Below are 17,404 nucleotides of genomic sequence, written 5' to 3' on the forward strand. Positions count from 1 at the left end.
ATTGATTGGCTAAGTTTTTATCAGGAATGTGATGAGAAGATGCCATGTGTTGTCGTCCAGATACACTAGCTGCGCTTCTATTGACCTTAAAATTGCTCAAATTGAAATTATGAAAATTAATCCCTTAATTTAAAAAAATCTCAAATATTTTGATAAAAGGTTTTTGCGTTAGGTTTTTTAGTCATGTCAAAATTTGTGTATTTCATAAAAACTACAATAGAAACACTTTTCAATTTGCAATACCACCAGGCTCCACTAGAGGTCTCCACGCGTTAAACTCGTATCCTGGTCGCTGCCCTGATTTTAATGACTAATTATGTGAACAAACTTATTCACATGTGATTTTAATTGCATTTTTTTATTTCATAGAAACCGTGAAATTGTATTTATGCGACATTTGTAACAGAAACATATCTACCGAATTAAAAAAAAATAATCAAGCATTTTTTTCTCACTGTTGACGTTAAATTAGACTAAAAGTTTCATCTTGGTTTGGATGTTTTATAAATTTAAATTAGGAAAACATCACCATGTTGTCAATTTACGTTTTCATCAGAAATTATGGCGCCATGTTTTTTAAGTGATGCTATTTGGGCTTTTCTTTCATAATATTTAGAATATATTTAGTTCTGAAAGGTTTATTTTTGTTGAAGGAATTGAAGATGATTCTGTGCATCAGATGAATAAATGTTTTCAGGTTTCTTTAAGATATGGGATTTTATTTTAATTTCTGTCTTTGCTTGAATTATTTTATCTTTTTTGTGCTGATTTTTTTCACAAACATGCATGTACAACTAATCCATGTCTTCTCGGTTATAAATGTGTTGGATTTTCATTCGATTCATTCAGTTTTTTGTTTTTTTTTTATCTCACAATGACAATTTCTTGTAAGATTTTTGTGTTTGTAGAATTTTTGTTTTGCATAATTTTGTAAAATTATGTTTCCTTCCAGGTTATGATAAGCTCGGTGATATTTTTCAGATGAATTGGTTCGGTTTCCTTTCTGCTGTACATACTAAGAGGTGCGCTTGTTTTAGGCCCCAGGGCAGCTCGGTGGCCCATGTGGAGTCTGTGTTGCAGCAGCTGGAGGAGTCCCACGCTCAACTGGAGGAACTTTTCCACCAGAAGAAGATCAGACTGGACATTTTCCTGCAGTTCCGCATTCTGCAGCAGTGCACCCTGGAGGTGACGCCTGGTTCTACCCTTTTCTACCAAGTAAAACCTTTTCCTGCTGTAATATTCCTGATTCTTTAACATCATTTGGTCTTCAGGTAACTGGGGAAATGGATGCCTGGAAACAGGACCTTCAAAAGCAGTCCCAGGACTTTTCCTCTGAGAAGCTAACATCTCCACGGCTAGCTGATGCTAACTCTGAGCAGCTAGCCCAGGACAAGCTAGCCCTGGGCCAGTCTCGCCTGGCAGAGGCCACACCTGAGGCGTTGACCTTGGCTCAACAGCGTATCCACAGGTAGACTGAGCAGATTGGCGTCATCTTGCTGACTTATGGTACATAATATTTTTATCAGGCTTTAATTTATCATCTGACTGCTCTGCAGGCACATGGAGCGAAGGCTGGCGATGAACAATATGATCTATGAGGTGATCCAGCAAGGTCATGACCTTCAGCAATACATCACAGAGGTCCAAGCATCAGGTAGGTTTCAGGTTTTACTTCAAAATGAGAAAAGAGGTAAAACCTGCTGTCATCTGCATACAGAGAAAAACAAAGATACCTAATGCCAGAGCCTTGAGGTACACCAGGGGTCTCAAACTCCAGTCCTCGAGGGCCACTGTCCTGCAACTTTTAGATGTGCCTCTGCTGCACCACACCTGAATAGAATAATTAGGTCATTAGCAGGACTCTGGAGAACTTACCTACACAAGGAGGAGGTAATTAAGCCATTTCATTCCAGTGTTTTGTACCTATGCCACATCTAAAAACTGCAGGACAGTAGCCCTCGAGGCCTGGAGTTTGAGACCCCTGAGGTACACCATAAGAAAAGACAGGGTTCAGATAAACAGGTCGATCGATCAGTTGATCACTTGAACAGTCAGGGGTGGTGATAGACTCCCGTTACAGGAACATGTTTTAGGAAAACGGTTTTCACCCCAAGTCCTCATGAAAACAGAGATTTAGGGATTCCTAAGCTGTCTTGTTTTAATATGAGTCCCAGAACCATGTTTGGAACGAGAGAACAAATGTTGCAATTCTGGTTCCCAGTCGAACCGAATCTACTGAACTGTGAGGCGTTAAGCATCCTGAGTGATTCTGGATTTGGAATCAAATGTTTTTAGCTCTATCGGTGCTTTAGTGTTGTAGGACGTTTAATGACGGCGCCCGGTGAGGGAATGAAATGATCCATGTTGGAGATCCATAAGCAGGTTCAGATCCCCTGATTTCAGAAAACGCTGACACTTCTTGGAGCATCTAATGTCCAACAGTCCGGTGATGCGAGACAAAAAGGTACAACAGAATGTCGGCCATGTTGAATCCAAAGCCTTTCTATTATTAGTGGTTCAATCTGAACAGAATAAAATCCTAGAGAGCCACAAGAATCAGTCAGCAGATTTTCCCCAGCGGCGAACAGCCCAGCATCACACTGATGTCAGAGGTGGAGAGGGGGAAAAAGGGGATGGGTTGCTATGGAAACTGCTCTCTGAAGCACACAGCTGATCCCCATGGAAACCGGCGTATTGAATTCGCCATGGAGACACACACATCAGTGCGTGCATGCACAATGAGGCAGCTGGTGTGTGTGGTTTCTAAGGTGGAGCATGTTGCAGGTATGGAGCTGTCGGAGGCGGAGGGAGGCCTGACGGCGCAGGTGGAGGAGCTGCAGCGCCTCCTGCAGGACAAACAGAAGGAACTGCAGCAGATCGCAGACCACACACACACATACCTGGAGCAGAACCTGCAGCTCAGACACCTGCAGAGCCAGGTCAAACAGGTAACACACACTCAGCCCTCTGCGCATACACACTCAGACTTCCTACTGCATACCTACGTGTGTGTGTGTGTGTGTGTGTGTGTGTGTGTGTGTGTGTGTGTGTGTGTGTGTGCGTGTGTGTGTGTGTGTGTGTATGTGTGTGTGTGTGTGTGTGCCTCTCTCAGGTGCTGGGCTGGATCTCTGAGGGCGAGATGAAGCTGTCCTCCTGCATGCTGAACTCCAGCTGTCTGTCTGAAGCCGAGCAGCTGCAGCGGGAGCATGAGCGCCTCCAACAGACCATCGAGGTTACTGCAGACACAGAAATAAAACATTTAATGCTTAAGTCTGTCACAATAAACAATCAATTAACACCATGATCAATTTAAATTCCCATTCAGACGACAGAAACGTCACAATTCATGTGTTTTTTTATTGATTGATTTTGGCTGTTTTATTTTGGATGATTTAAAATATTTTCCTGCTCCAGTGTTAAAGCTGTAAGAGTTTTATACAAAATTAGAGTTTGTTGGTTTCTATTATGCCATCATTATAATATTTGAACATGATGTCAAAACGATATTATTGTTTATCAAAATAATTGCTGGAACAATTTATTGTAACAGCACCCTTTACATTTTATATAAAAACCAAGCAGAAAATTGAGTTTTCCAGATTGTTTTTCTAAACGAATGGAAATCAAAAAGCACGTTAAGGAAACTGGACTCGCGTTGTGTTGCAGGCTCTGCTGCATGCAGACTCCCTGCAGAGAACCCACCAGGTGGCGCTGGCTCTGCAGCAGCGAGCCGAGCTGCTCGTCAGGTAAGACGCAGAACTTCCTCCATCAACGCTGGACCGATCCGCTCACCAGGAAGTCTCTGCTTCTGCTCAGGTCGGGCCATTACGACCCGGATGCAGTGAGGGCCTGCGCCCAGACGGTGGCGCTGCACTGGCAGACGCTGATGCTGAGGATCGAAGACAGACTGAAGCTGGTCAACGCGTCCGCCGCTTTCTACCGGACGTCCCAGCAGGTAAACGCCACTGCGGTTCCACGTTTAACCACTGGGGGAGCTTCATGTTCATCACTGTACCGACTGACCAGGTGTGTGGCGTCCTGGAGAGTCTGGAGCAGGAGTACCGCAGGGAGGAGGACTGGTGCGCAGGAGGAGAGCGGCAGCCAGAGCAGCTGCTGCCGCTCATCAGCAAACACATGGAGCAGAAGGAGGCCTTCCTGAAGGTACCGCCACAAAAAATACCTTCAGTTCCCTTTAGAAAAGATAAAAAATAGATTTAAAAAGCAACATTTACCCTGTGGATTAACTTCATTTCTGTGTTTTACTGAGGAGTTCCTCCCGGTTTCATGTTTTCTGGAAACAACCTGTACCAGATCTGTTTCTTCTGCGACAGGCGTGTACGCTGGCCAGACGCAACGCCGAGGTCTTCCTCAAGTACATCCATCGAAACAGCGTCACCATGGCCAACATCTCCGGCCACAACGTCACGGTCTCCGCGGTGACGGGGGTCACCGAGGTCACTGGGCACTCCAGAGTGCCGGAGCAGCAAGTCAAAGGTTCACAGAAACAAAAACAATCCACATATTGTCAAAAATAAAGAGTGTAACCAGGACAGAGCCCAGAGGGACGCCACAGATAATTGGTCTCTATATTTAGGGATTTTGGTGGATTTGAGCTGACAGAGATGCTTCTTTGTGCTCAGGAATCCTCAGCGAGTTGCTCCAGAGAGAAAACAGAGTACTTCATTTCTGGACGCTGAAGAAACGCAGACTGGACCAGTGCCAGCAGTACCTGATGTTCCAGAACCATGCCCAGCAGGTAAACCGAGAAATGATAAACATAGCTGCAGAGGTCAAACACAGAAACAAAACGACCCTCTGAAATAATGTCAGCTGCTGCTTTTCCTCAGTTTGTGTAAATATCTTCTTTAGAAATCATTACAATATTTTTGATGTTGTATTAAAAAGCTAGAATAATGATGAAAAACAGAAAAGCATAAACCCCACAAACAAAGACAGCTCTAACTTTCTGTAAATCTCTAAATTTCAATCTGTTCACTTCCAGGCCCTTGAATGGCTGCAGCAGTCAGGTGACCATTACCTGGCCACGCACACGTCGCCGGGGGCAACGGCGGCCGAAACGCAGGAGTTGCTGAACCAGCACAGAGAGTTCTGCATTTCTGCAAAGGTTGTTCCAGAAACCAGTTTCAACTTAAACTACAGCATACTGGCTCGTTTTAAAATAAAAAAAGAGAAAAATTTACACCAAAAAACAAAAATTTAGAGATTGATCCCAGAAATTTTCTAAAAAAAAAAATACTAAGAAATTCTGCATTTTTTTTTCTTACAAATTTTCAACTTCATGAGCTCAGAAAATTCCAGTTTTTTTCTAGAACATTTTTGTTATTATTCCAAGATTAGATTCTGACTTCTTTCTTGAAATTTTTAACTTTCCAAACTTATAAATGTCCTTGTGTTTCTAGAAAACCTCTAAGAATCTTTTAAATTCTGAGTTTTGTCTTTTCAAATTCAGAAAATTTCTCAGATTGATCTCAAAATTTTGGAGTTATTTTGTCAGAAATTTTCCTTTTTTCTAAATGAGAAAAAAAACATAAAAACCCATAAATCTGATCTGAAGATCAGGTGTATATACACCACAGCTAATTTACTATTAGCTGTTATTTTAGCATCCAACATGAAGCACCTTTGCATCCAGACCAGGTGAAGCTCAAAGCGAACAGTAAAACTTAAATATTTCTGTCCTTTTTGGACGGTTTTATCTGATAAGATGAAACTGTGAAAACAAACGATGAATGAGTAAACTTCTCGCAGCACACCCAGGAGAAGGTTCACCTGCTGATCCAGCTGGCCGAGAGCATGCTGGCTAAAGGCCACGCCCACCGCACCGAGCTGCGCCGCTGCGTTTCGGCGGTGGACAAGCGTTACCGCGACTTCACGGTCAGGATGGGTCAGTACCGCCACCTGCTGGAGGCCGCGCTGGGCAGCAGCTCTCAGGTGATTAAAACCCTCCACTGCTCCAGATGCTAACCGTAATCTGAAGGCTAACTGCGGCGCTCGTTTAGGACAACAAGGACCTGGAGCTGGAGCTCATCCCCAACAGCCTGTCGGACTCGGACCCTGAGGTCAACCTGTCCGACCCGAGTCACCAGGTCAGCGACGAGAAGAGGCGCTCCGCCCGCAAGAAGGAGTGAGTATGGTGTGTGAGCTGCGCGCCGGGTGCGACGTTCTGCTCTAATAAATCTGTGTGTGTGTGTGTGTGTGTGTGTGTGGGCAGGTACATCATGGCCGAGCTCCTCCAAACTGAGAGAGTTTACGTCAGAGACCTGCAGGAGTGCATCGAGGTAAAACATGGAGGATTAGCTCAGCGTGTGTAGAAAAACACACACACACTTCTAATTAAACATCTGAACTTAATGATTTTGTGTTTTTACTGTCATTACATCAGAATTATGGTTACTAAAACTATAAGTCTGAAAGGTTTGAGAAATCCTTTAATCTCCATGGCAACAATTCAGTTGTTAAAACGCCTGATTGGACTTAGCCCCGCCTTCAAGGTACAGCTCCTCCCCTTCTCGCCTCCTTCAGACTAGCCAGCAGCAATTGGCAAACAGCTGGTGGAACTGGTGACCTCGTTATTGGAGCCACTGCTCAGAGAAACGCTGGTAAAAAACATTAAAGGTTTAATAGAGGAGCCACAAAGTGATAAATTAGGAAGTAACATTTCTTTTAAGTCGTATTTGATATTTATACAATTTTATAACAACTGAAGGTACTTAGTTGTGCTATAAAATGCTACTATGTCCCTTTAAATGTCCACAGTTATTCTGGTGATAAAACATCCTCTGACCAAATGAACCAGAAATTCTGTAAATGTTTGAAGTGAAAGTCGTGCAGGAAGTGTTGATTTCCCTGTAAGAAGCGGCGGGTGAAGCTGAAGTGACTGTTTTGCCGTTGCAGACGTACCTGTGGGAGATGACCAGCGGCTCGGAGGAAATCCCACCTGGACTCACCAACAAGGACGACGTCGTGTTCGGAAACATCCAGGACATCTACGAGTTCCACAACAGGTAGGCAAACAGAAACAGTTGCTATACATCAGGGTGAAACAAACAGAACCGTTTAGCTTAGCAGCGCTAACCTTTGTGCTCCTCAGTATTTTCCTGAAGGAACTGGAGAACTACGAACAGCTTCCAGAAGACGTGGGGCACTGCTTCGTTACCTGGGTAAACACAGAGGATTATTGCCCGTTGATGCTACATTTAGCTGACATAGCGAAGCATTAAAGCGTCTCTGTTTGTGTCTGTGCAGGCTGATAAGTTCCACATGTACGTGACGTACTGCAGGAACAAACCGGACTCCAGTTTACTGATCCAGCAGCATGGAGCCGGATTCTTCGAGGTGATTTTCCCACAAAACCGCAAAACTTCATATGACTGAATAGCGGTGTTAGCTAGTGATGAATAACTCAAAACTAGAACGATTGAAACTATTAAATGTTTGAAACATCACTGCATTTATTTTTGCACCAGCAGAGATTTTTACATGATGTTCAGTTTGTGAGAACTGACTGAGGAAAGATGAGATGACAGAACTGAAACGGTCCAAATGTTCTATTCTGTGCTGGATGAATGTTAACATTTTGTTTTGAGCAGGAGGTCCAGAGGAGACACGGCCTGGCCAACTCCATCTCCTCGGCTCTGATCAAACCAGTGCAGCGGATCACCAAGTACCAGCTGCTGCTGAAGGTACAAACACATTTAAATCAGTAAAAAAAAAAAAAAATTGTTTTCTCCTCCGTCTGCAAAACAAATCTGGAGATTTAAAACTGAAAGGAGTCAAAGTTTGTGTCTGGAATAACAAATGAAAGCTGCCACACGTCTCTGCTGCTTCTCTCGGTGCAAATTACTAATCTGTGTGATCATCAGCTGCCTGTGTGTGTTCTGCAGGAGTTGCTGGCCTGCTGTGAGGAGGGCAAAGGTGAGATTAAAGAAGGCCTGGACGTGATGCTGAGTGTCCCAAAGAGAGCCAACGATGCCATGCATGTCAGCATGCTGGAAGGTAGAGCCTCAGCCTCGCCGTGACTCTGCTGGAGACGTTTTTCTGTTTGTCTGATCTGGCTGTGATGCGGCTCCAGGTCTGGAGGAGGGCCTGGAGGTGCAGGGCGAGCTCCTCCTGCAGGACTCCTTCCTGGTCTGGGAGCCCAAGTCTCTGATCCGGAAGGGCCGGGACCGGCACCTGTTCCTGTTCGAGCTGTCGCTCATCTTCAGCAAGGAGATCAAGGATTCCTCTGGACGCACCAAGTATCTGTACAAGAGCAGGCTGAGGGTAATGAAGGTCATGTGATCATTAAACGCGCAGAGGAAAGGAGCTTAACTGACCTGCTTGTTTCCATGTCAGACCTCAGAGCTCGGCGTCACTGAGCACATCGAGGGGGATCCATGTAAGTTCGCCCTGTGGGTCGGACGAACGCCGACGTCCGACAACAAGACCGTCCTGAAGGTACGCGCACAACTTCCTCAACTTAAAACCTTCTGAGCAAAACGTTACCCAGAAACCCTGCTGCTGCTTTAAAAAATGTAATTTAATAAAAGTGTTTATTTAAACCCTCAGGCGTCTTCCTTGGAGCTGAAGCAGGAGTGGGTTCGCAGCATCCGACAGGTGATCCAGGAGAGGCGGGGCCACCTGCGGGGGGCGCTGCGGGAGCCCATCCCCCTGCCCAAAACGCCCAACCCGACCCTGGGCCGGCAGCGCAGCATCACCCGCAGGTGGGAAACACAACCAGCTTCACACAAACGTTCATTTCTGATCAATTCAACAACTGATTAATTCTATAAAAAAAACTGAAAAGGTTTGATAACATGCAGGTTTTTGAGTAAATAAGAATCAGAATGTGTTTAAATGATGTTATAAAACTGGAGCTGATTTCCCAGAATGCTGCAGTATTTCCAGAGCAGCAGCGGTTTTGTCACTAACTGCCTCCTATATAATAATAATAATAATGAAATCCAGACGGACGTTTGGGTGTGAGGGAAACTAAAGCCGCTGTGGTTTCCAGGGAAACGAGCGAAGACGCGGATAGCCTGGGCGACGCCAGCAGCCAGCCCGACACCGTCTCCATCGCATCCCGGACGTCGCAGAACACGGCCGACAGCGACAAGGTAAACACTCAGGGCGACGCCACAGAGGGGCGTGAGCGGCCCAGTGATGACCTCATCACAGCTGCAGGGTGTGTGAGCTTGGTGTGTGTCTGAGGGATTTTCCACTCAGCGCTCTTCTTCTGCAGCCGCTCAGACAAGGTACGTTTGATTTTCTCACCTACCGAGGGCTAGAAGAGGGTGGGGTTAGGGTCAGCGACCTCTGACCTGGTGACCCTGCCATCCGTGGTCCGCTGGTCGGGGTCAGGGGTGAAAACTCGGGCGGACAGGAGGGCAGGCTGAGAGCGGCGCGGCGACGCTAACTGGGTCAGTTTAAACATTTATGGCGTCTTTTTGTTTCCGTTTGGTTAAAAGCTCCTGAACGTGAAGCAGCACTGAAAGATAAAACTAAAATAATCAATAAAATCTGAAGAATTATAGAAAAGAACTGAAATATCTTCTTATAAAAACATGTTTTATAAGAAGTTTGAAGAAAAGAAAATTCAAAAGGTTTTAAATAAAAGTTTTCAGGCAGGTGACAACCTATGATGAATGTTTGAATTGAACGAAATCTAAGCATTTTGCAGTGCAAAACATTTTTGTATTTATAACTGTTTAAAAAATATAGATATAGGAGCGCTAAGCCTGATTTTAAGAAAATATCCTTGTGAAACAAATCCTACATTTAAATCATTTCTGTCTAAAAATTTAATCCAAACATGAACTTTAAGATTCCAGCTTTTAAAATGTTTTTGTGATTCTTAAAGTTTCTGGTCCAACTCGAGGACAGTGAAGTGTTTGTTTTTCTGTCCTCAGACTTTCTCCTGGTTTCTGTTTGTTTATTTTTCCTCTCCTGGTTTTCCGATCTTCTCGCCTGTTTTCCGTGTTTTGGGATCACAGCTGTGTTGCATTTAAACGGGGAACTCCCCTCTACTCCCTGCAGACCGCGAGAGTGGTTCCTCCCCTGGCTGGAGCCCACGTGCTCCGACTCAGAGCCAGCCGTAACCATAGCAACCTCCACCTATAGCTCCAGTCATGTGACTCCGTTTGGACCAATCAGAGCGGCTGTGGGATGATGTATGTGGCTGTCATTAGTCATGTGTTTAATCTGCTGAGAGCAACATTAGGTCAACACTCATGATGCTTTCAATTACAATCCGTCATCACAGTGTTTCAACACAGGGGGGAAAAAATCAATATGTAAAACTAAACAGAAACATCTTGGTATGTAAAATTTTCACATTCTAAAAATAAATGCAATAAAACTATAAAATACACAACTATATTAATACCTCAAACTAATTATATATTTATATGAATATTAATTTTTTTGTCAGTTAAAAACATTTTAGAATCAAAAAGAAAATCTTAATAAATAAATAAAAGCATATATCTTTGATAAGCATTAGTGGAGCCTCCTGCACAGAAGAGGAGAATTAAAAAAAAAACACTAGTCTTTTCCAGCAGCCACTGTACAGAGCGTACAGCAGAAAAACAAGCTGACCAAATGTCCTAGGGTTGCTAGGAAATGGGCTGGGTTCTGTTAGTGCTGCTAGGTAACGAGTCTCAGCGTTTGGTGTTGCTAGGTAACGGGCAGTGCCTGCTGATTTGTGATGTTACAGTCTGGAGGTACCCAGACTGTACCTCCATACTGTCTCGTTTTCCAGACATAGTTTTATGAATCACCTATAGTCGTAGTTTGGTTTTGGTCTTTTAGTTTTCTCCCATTAAGTATTGTTTTTATTTATTTTCAGTTAATTAAAATGTTTTCTCAGTTTCATACTTGGTTAGTTTTGGTTACCTGTAATAACCTTGATGCTGTGTGTGTGTGTGTGTGTGTGTGTGTGTGTGTGTGTGTGTGTGTGTGTGTGTGTGTGTGTGCAGCTGTCTGGAGGCTGCGAGTTAGTGGTGGTGCTGCTGGACTTCACCAGCGGTGGCCCCGGGGAGCTGAGCGTCCGCTGCGGTCAGACGGTGGAGCTGGTGGAGCGCTCTGCGGACCGGCCCGGCTGGTGCTTGGCCAGAACCACAGACCAGAACCCTCAGCAGGTAGGACCGACTTGACTGGAGGCAGAACGTCGCACACAGTCTGCTCCTTCCTGACCCCAACCGTTTCCTCCCAGGAGGGGCTGCTGCCCATGAGCGCCCTCTGCCTGTCACACTCCCACAGTGCAGCCGACATGGAGGGGCTCGTCACGGCCTCCACCACCGCCTCCACCCCCGCGACCACCACCTCTTCTGTCTGCAACTCCTCCTCCTCCTCCACCACCACCAACACCACCACCTCCACCTCCTCCTCTGCTGGGAGCACTGGGAGGGGTGAGTATTCTGATTACATCACTTGTTTACACGGAGGCAGATGTTAGCAGCTGCAGCTGTCTCAGAGGGGCTTTGAAAAGACAACAGACTGCTCAGATTTAATCACCGATTTCACTTCCTGTTAAAGCAGAAGCACATCCTGTCGCTCTAAATATTTAAATCCCTGATTGTTGGCTTGTAAACACGGACGGCTCGTCCCACAATATGAAACATTTAAACTGGTTTGTTTACTGGGATCTTCTGCGCCGCGTTGCCGTCAGAGTTTATGTCTGACCAACTTTCCGCTACACGATGAGCTGCGGCGCTCAGGAAGCCCACAAAATGGGTCCAGCAGCACAAATCAGCAGAAAAAAACCTTCACCAGCGTCGCTGTTTACACATGCAACCATAAATCTGCTCACAGCCAGGGAGGTAGAAACAACCAGCGGTCAAAAATGCACTCAGTTTACCCAAAACTAATACAATAATCAGGTAAAACGAGAAATGCTCTTATCAGCAATTATAAAAATATATCATTAAATAAACTATTCATTCAAGGAGTTAGCTAGTTAACTATCTAACTAGCTAAGCTCCGCCCACTCACCTCGTGGCCCCGCCCCCTGGGTTACTGCCTCAGCCTCCTTAAGGTAACAAAGTAAACTTTACTGATCTCAAAAAGCTACAACCTGTAATTAGTGGTGGTTCTAACAGTAATAATTCTCCGGGCAAACCAATTAAAATCAATACAATTATCACAAAAAACAAAACACTGATCAATATTTTATTTTCAAGTTTCTGGGCGCCCTTCTCCTTTGTGCCACCCTGGGTAAATGCCTATATCACCTCCACAGCCTCTAATCAAACTCAAAACACCAAAAAGTTACAAACTAATCTCACTGTCTGGCTTCTTCAATTACAAAATAAACAAATGAAATGTTTAAAAAGTTACACAAACCCCCAAAAATAACAAACACTTGATGAAAAGTAACCAAGCAAACAGGTAAAAAAAAAAGTAAATAAAATCCAGTTAAAAAACTAAATGTAATTACAAAAAGTAAAGACACTGAGTAGAAAAACTATTTTTAACCCAAACGCTCAAAATCAACAAACCAAATCTCCCTTAAAGTTACAAGCTAACATCCCAAAAGTGACATAAAACAAACAAAAATTAAAGTAGAAACAACAAATACAAAAATAAGACATTTTCTAACAAGTATCAAAATAAAATCATCAGTTTGTGACTTCACAAACTTAGCGACAAGCTGCCGTGTGTCGCAGTGACAGGATATTTAGTGGTGAAGTGGAAACATGAACATGAACTCTGATTCACTTCAGTTTGTTTATGTCGCGCCAAACCTCAACAGCTGAACAGAAAACGGGCCTGATTCTGGTCCAGAGACAAACACTGACCTGAACGCAGGAACCGGCCCACTAACATCCTGATGTGTGTGTGTGTGTGTGCGTGTGTGCGTGTGTGTGTGTGGGGGGGTGTGTGTGTGTGTGTGTGTGTGCGTGCGTGCGTGCGTGCGTGCGTGTGTGTGTGTGTGTGTGTGTGTGTGTGCGTGCGTGCGTGTGTGCGTGTGTGGTCACCTGCTGCTTTCTCAAACAATAGGAGCTGCAGTGTAAAAATAAACTTCAGACATGCCCTCCTGTTTATTTCTCCTATTTCTCCTCAGTTTATTTTATCATTGTTTTTTAAACCCAAATACTTTTTAAACATTTTAAAATATATTTAATAAAATGAATTTTTACAAATTTCTTTACATCGTTCCTTTTTTGTTTGTTGTTTTCCTTTAATTTTCTGTTCTTTCCATGAGTTTAAGGTTAAGACTTTATTGTGTTATTTTAAAAGCAACACACATATAATTAAATCATAATTTAATCATGTACACATAATTAGTTATTATTTTATTCTAGTTATTATTTATTTAACATGGAGAGATTAACACTAGATTTGTACATGATTGATTTTTGCATTTGTGGTTTTCCATACCTGCTGCAGTGTAAATGGTCTTAAGCCATTTATCCATTATTATTTTTAAACACAATCCTTTGGTAAGCTAACTGTCACAGGAAATAAACGATTGTTTACATGCAGTAACTCGTGGACCATTAAAAGGTGCCTGCGGACCACCAGTGGTCCAGGGACCACAGTTTGAGATCTAAAGCAAGTACTGGTCGACCTCACAGCGTTACTTACTGGACCTGTTCTAGTTATTACTTGTAGGTCTCAAATAAATCTACAAATAAAACATCTTTAAAGTTGTACGTTGAAGCAGTTTTATTAATCTAGTTTTCTTTAATTTATTTAATTTACACTGTACAAAAATATTGCCCTATTTTGGAAAGGAAATGTTGAATTTTAAATTTTAAAATTCCACAACCATATAAGTGAAATCTACAAACCCCGCCCACTCACCTCATGGCCCCGCCCCCTGGGTTACTGCCTCAGCCTCCACATGCCAGCGCCTCGGCAGATCCACCGAGCCCAGGGTCTGGCTGGTTCTGCTCCTCCATTCCCTCTGGATGGACTGATGAGGAAGCATGCGGCGAGGCAGAGGTGCATGCTGGGATTGTTCAGGCGTTTTGAGATGGATTGTGGGAGCGGACGAGCGAGGTGGGTTCACAGAGAGAGAGAGTGTGCTGGTTAATGAGTGGCAGGATGAGGTCGGTAACATTCCAGCAGGTTTCCTCGCTGTCAGGTTTCGTCTTTTAGCGGGGAAAACAGGAAGTCCTGTCTGCCATAAACTCGCCACAGAGTCGAACATCAGAGATCATTTCTGCACAGATTCCTCACAGAAATGAACCACAAAATATCTGCTCCTCTGTTAATAATTAGGCGGAAAGGGCAAAGTTCACTGAGGAAAAATCCACTGGTAACACTTTATTTAAAGGGGTGTGAATAAGACTGACATAACACCTGTCATGAACATTAATAAGTCTTCATGAATATTTATGACTGTTGTCATAAAGCGTCATTCGGTAAATCATGACACCTATAATACAGTGTTGACATTATTCAAAATGTCTTTGTTATGACAACTTGACATTAACCTAGACAGAATTGTCTGTTATGACAACTTGAAGAAATCATGATCTGACATAAATTTGTTATAAAAGTATTACCGATTAAATTTTAAAAATGTGCTTTATGTAGTAATATTATAAAGCTCTGCCATGTTGTTTACTCTTTAATTTCTTAATTTAACTGATCCTAAAGTTTTACAGCAAGATGTCTACAAAGCACTTATGAACTTTGCATTTGAAACATTATTTAAGGCTGTTTTAAGTAGTGCAATACACCATCTCCACCAGTGAGAGGCAGCAGTGCACGAACAGGCGTGCAGGTTGTTGGTGAAGAAGAAATCTTCCATATGAGGTATGTGTCTTATTAACTTTACATTTTCTTTGAGAAAATAACATTGACTATGTTCTCTTTCTCTGTAATGTTAGCTATGAGCAATTCAAGCCAATCCTACCTTGCTGTAAGTTAATGTTAGCTAAAGTTATTAAACACAATTACTGTAACGTTAGCCCTTAATATTAAATATATTTTAAAGACAGACAAATTGTTTTTCCCCCCTCCAATTTTAATCTAGCAAATTAAAAGCTAATATATTAGTCAAAGTTATCCTTCATGTGCGTTATTTAGCAACTTGGCTGATGTGACACAGAGTTTGTGTTCTTTGCTTTGGCAACTTTAGCCACATGAAGACCCAGGCTAGCCTAAGGACACATGGTGGGGAGGACAAAGTTGGCTAATGAAGACATGCTACGAGTGTGGAGGATGTAATAAGGACCAGCCACCAGAGAAAGAAGTTCCTGTTTGACCAAAGAGAAAGAAGCAGATGAAATATTCCCCAAGAAAATTAGGTAAGTCATTTTTGTGTTAATATTTTCACCATGTGAAGTGGGGTGGGACAGCCAGGTAAGTGGGGAAGCAGGACTCAACATTCACCAGCTGAGTTAATGAGTTACGTTTTAGACAACTAAAACTGATGTTAAATCTATTTATTTATTAATAAGCTTCTTGCAAACAACCCTAAGTTAGAGTATCTGGTTAGAAATAATTTAGAATGCTCATTAAGTAAAAAGATAGTCATTTGCCTAAAACTATATGCATTAAATGATGCTTTCTAAATAACAGTGGCAGTCTGTCTGAACTTCTGCCAGACAAATATTTGATCAGAATAATTTTGTTCAGCTCCAGTTATTATGCTACTTGTATTAAGAAATACTTGTATTGCACTTTATAACAACCAGTCATATTAACTAGGCATTTGTCTGCCAGTCTACCATTCTGACAATGTGCAGCAAGGGACATTTTTGAAATGGTATTTAAATAAATGCTGGAATATGATGACATTGTTTTTTGTTTTTGTTCTTTTTTTAAGTGACCACAATGAATTGAGTCATCACTGAAGAGATTCACCAAGTTTGAATTCATGAAAAGGCTTTCGCCATGATTAACTATTGCAAGAACAGCTGTAATTTCTGAGCATTTCTGACACCTTCAAAGAGCTGCTTCCAGGAAATGAAGACAAGAAGAAGATCTCCTGTTTTCAGAGCATTACAGGAAGGATATAACGAAGGAGATGGCTGAAGCAAAAAATGTTACTGTTGAAAGAACCTATTTTCTTAAGTTAAAGAATAAGTAATTCTGTTTTAGTTTTTCAATCAGCATTTCAGAGTAACAATATACTGACCAGACGTTAAACCCTCTGTTATCTTAGAACAAGTTATCTTTTGTTTTATTCCAATGTACAAAGGGTTTGTTCTACAGTTATGATGGTAGTTATAAGTCTTACCTCACTTCACTTGAGGTAAGACTTAATATCAATAACTCTGTTAGCATTGCATTTGACACTGTAATACCAAATTACATCTTTATAATTGTTGCTACTAGTTTCAATTTACTTGAGGTAAAAGTTAATATTAATGACACTTAATGACATCTTCATAACTGTAACTTGTTTCACTTGACTTGAGGTAACAGTTAATATTAATGACACTGTAATAACACTTAGTGACTTTGTCATAACTGTTGTTACTTGTTCCACTTTAGTTGATGTAAAAGAAATTGTTAATGAGTCTGTTATTAAATCATTTGACAGTGTAAGAAACCCTAATGAAATCTTTATTGTTGGTCCTACTTGTTTCGCTTTATTTCAGGTAGTGGGAATATTAATCGCTGTTTTGTTAAAGCTTTTGATAGTGTAATGACAATTAAATCATTATGACTACTATTATGTCATATTTATGACATGATTCTTGGTTAATGCCAAGTTGTCATAAAGACATTTTGAATAATGTCAACTTTGTATTAAAAGTGTCAATTTACCAAATGAAACTTTATAACAACAGTCATAAATATTCATGAAGACTTACTGATATTCATGACAGGTGTTATGTCATGTTTATGACGGTGTCATGTCAGTCTTATTCACACCCCTTCAAATAAAGTGTTACCAATCCACTTAAACCACAGCAAAAATAAAATCAGAGCCATGAAGATTTTTCTACCTGTTGATTTTATCTGGGAACAGATCAATACATCTTACCGTTACGTAACGATGTCCAGAACGTGCTGCTCTTTATAGTCTCTGGGTTAAAGGAAGTGTTACTGCCGGATAACATTTACATTTTATTTTTAATTTTAGCAAAAAGAAAAATGTGTCAAAAGAGAAATGTTGCTGGCAGATTTTTAAATGAAAAATAAGGGTAAAAATATTTACCTTTTTTAAGTCAGTTTTTTTTTTAAAATGATTCCTGCTGCACATTTTTAACCTCCTTATCAGTCTGGCAACTATTTTGATTTATTTCTTAAAAAATTACAAAAAGTCCTAAAATAAATGTTTAGATGGATTTGAAAATATTTCACTACATTTTTAATGTTGATTTTATGAAAGTTCAACATAAGCTTTATTAAGAGGCTTTTATATTTTTACCAATAAACCCTTTTTACGTTTAAAATGTATTTTATTTTAAGTAGAATTACTTTCTAAAGATCATATATA

At 41.8% G+C, this 17,404-nt stretch overlaps 1 protein-coding gene and 1 long non-coding RNA gene across 2 annotated transcripts in view; both read left to right on the plus strand.

Annotated features, from left to right (window-relative positions):
- kalrnb (kalirin RhoGEF kinase b) overlaps positions 1-17,404 on the plus strand; it is a 39,269-nt gene that overhangs the window by 11,809 nt on the left and 10,056 nt on the right. Inside the window, 25 exon segments of the mRNA XM_088003843.1 lie at positions 1,038-1,185; positions 1,272-1,468; positions 1,557-1,654; positions 2,785-2,948; positions 3,113-3,232; positions 3,667-3,746; positions 3,817-3,955; positions 4,027-4,161; positions 4,332-4,494; positions 4,641-4,756; positions 5,003-5,125; positions 5,770-5,952; positions 6,021-6,145; positions 6,233-6,299; positions 6,916-7,025; positions 7,112-7,181; positions 7,267-7,356; positions 7,611-7,703; positions 7,905-8,016; positions 8,093-8,283; positions 8,356-8,457; positions 8,569-8,723; positions 9,014-9,116; positions 10,977-11,138; positions 11,213-11,408. Coding sequence (XP_087859969.1) covers positions 1,038-1,185; positions 1,272-1,468; positions 1,557-1,654; positions 2,785-2,948; positions 3,113-3,232; positions 3,667-3,746; positions 3,817-3,955; positions 4,027-4,161; positions 4,332-4,494; positions 4,641-4,756; positions 5,003-5,125; positions 5,770-5,952; positions 6,021-6,145; positions 6,233-6,299; positions 6,916-7,025; positions 7,112-7,181; positions 7,267-7,356; positions 7,611-7,703; positions 7,905-8,016; positions 8,093-8,283; positions 8,356-8,457; positions 8,569-8,723; positions 9,014-9,116; positions 10,977-11,138; positions 11,213-11,408 — 3,242 coding nt within the window.
- LOC148160614 (uncharacterized) lies at positions 13,880-16,510 on the plus strand. Its single transcript, XR_015762337.1, has 4 exons — positions 13,880-14,004; positions 14,667-14,766; positions 15,092-15,260; positions 15,782-16,510. It is a non-coding gene; the product is annotated as an uncharacterized LOC148160614 (long non-coding RNA).

This window comes from Poecilia mexicana, unplaced genomic scaffold (assembly GCF_051168715.1).
Source record: "Poecilia mexicana isolate PSO_F unplaced genomic scaffold, ASM5116871v1 scaffold_2, whole genome shotgun sequence".
NCBI classification, from domain to species: domain Eukaryota; kingdom Metazoa; phylum Chordata; class Actinopteri; order Cyprinodontiformes; family Poeciliidae; genus Poecilia; species Poecilia mexicana.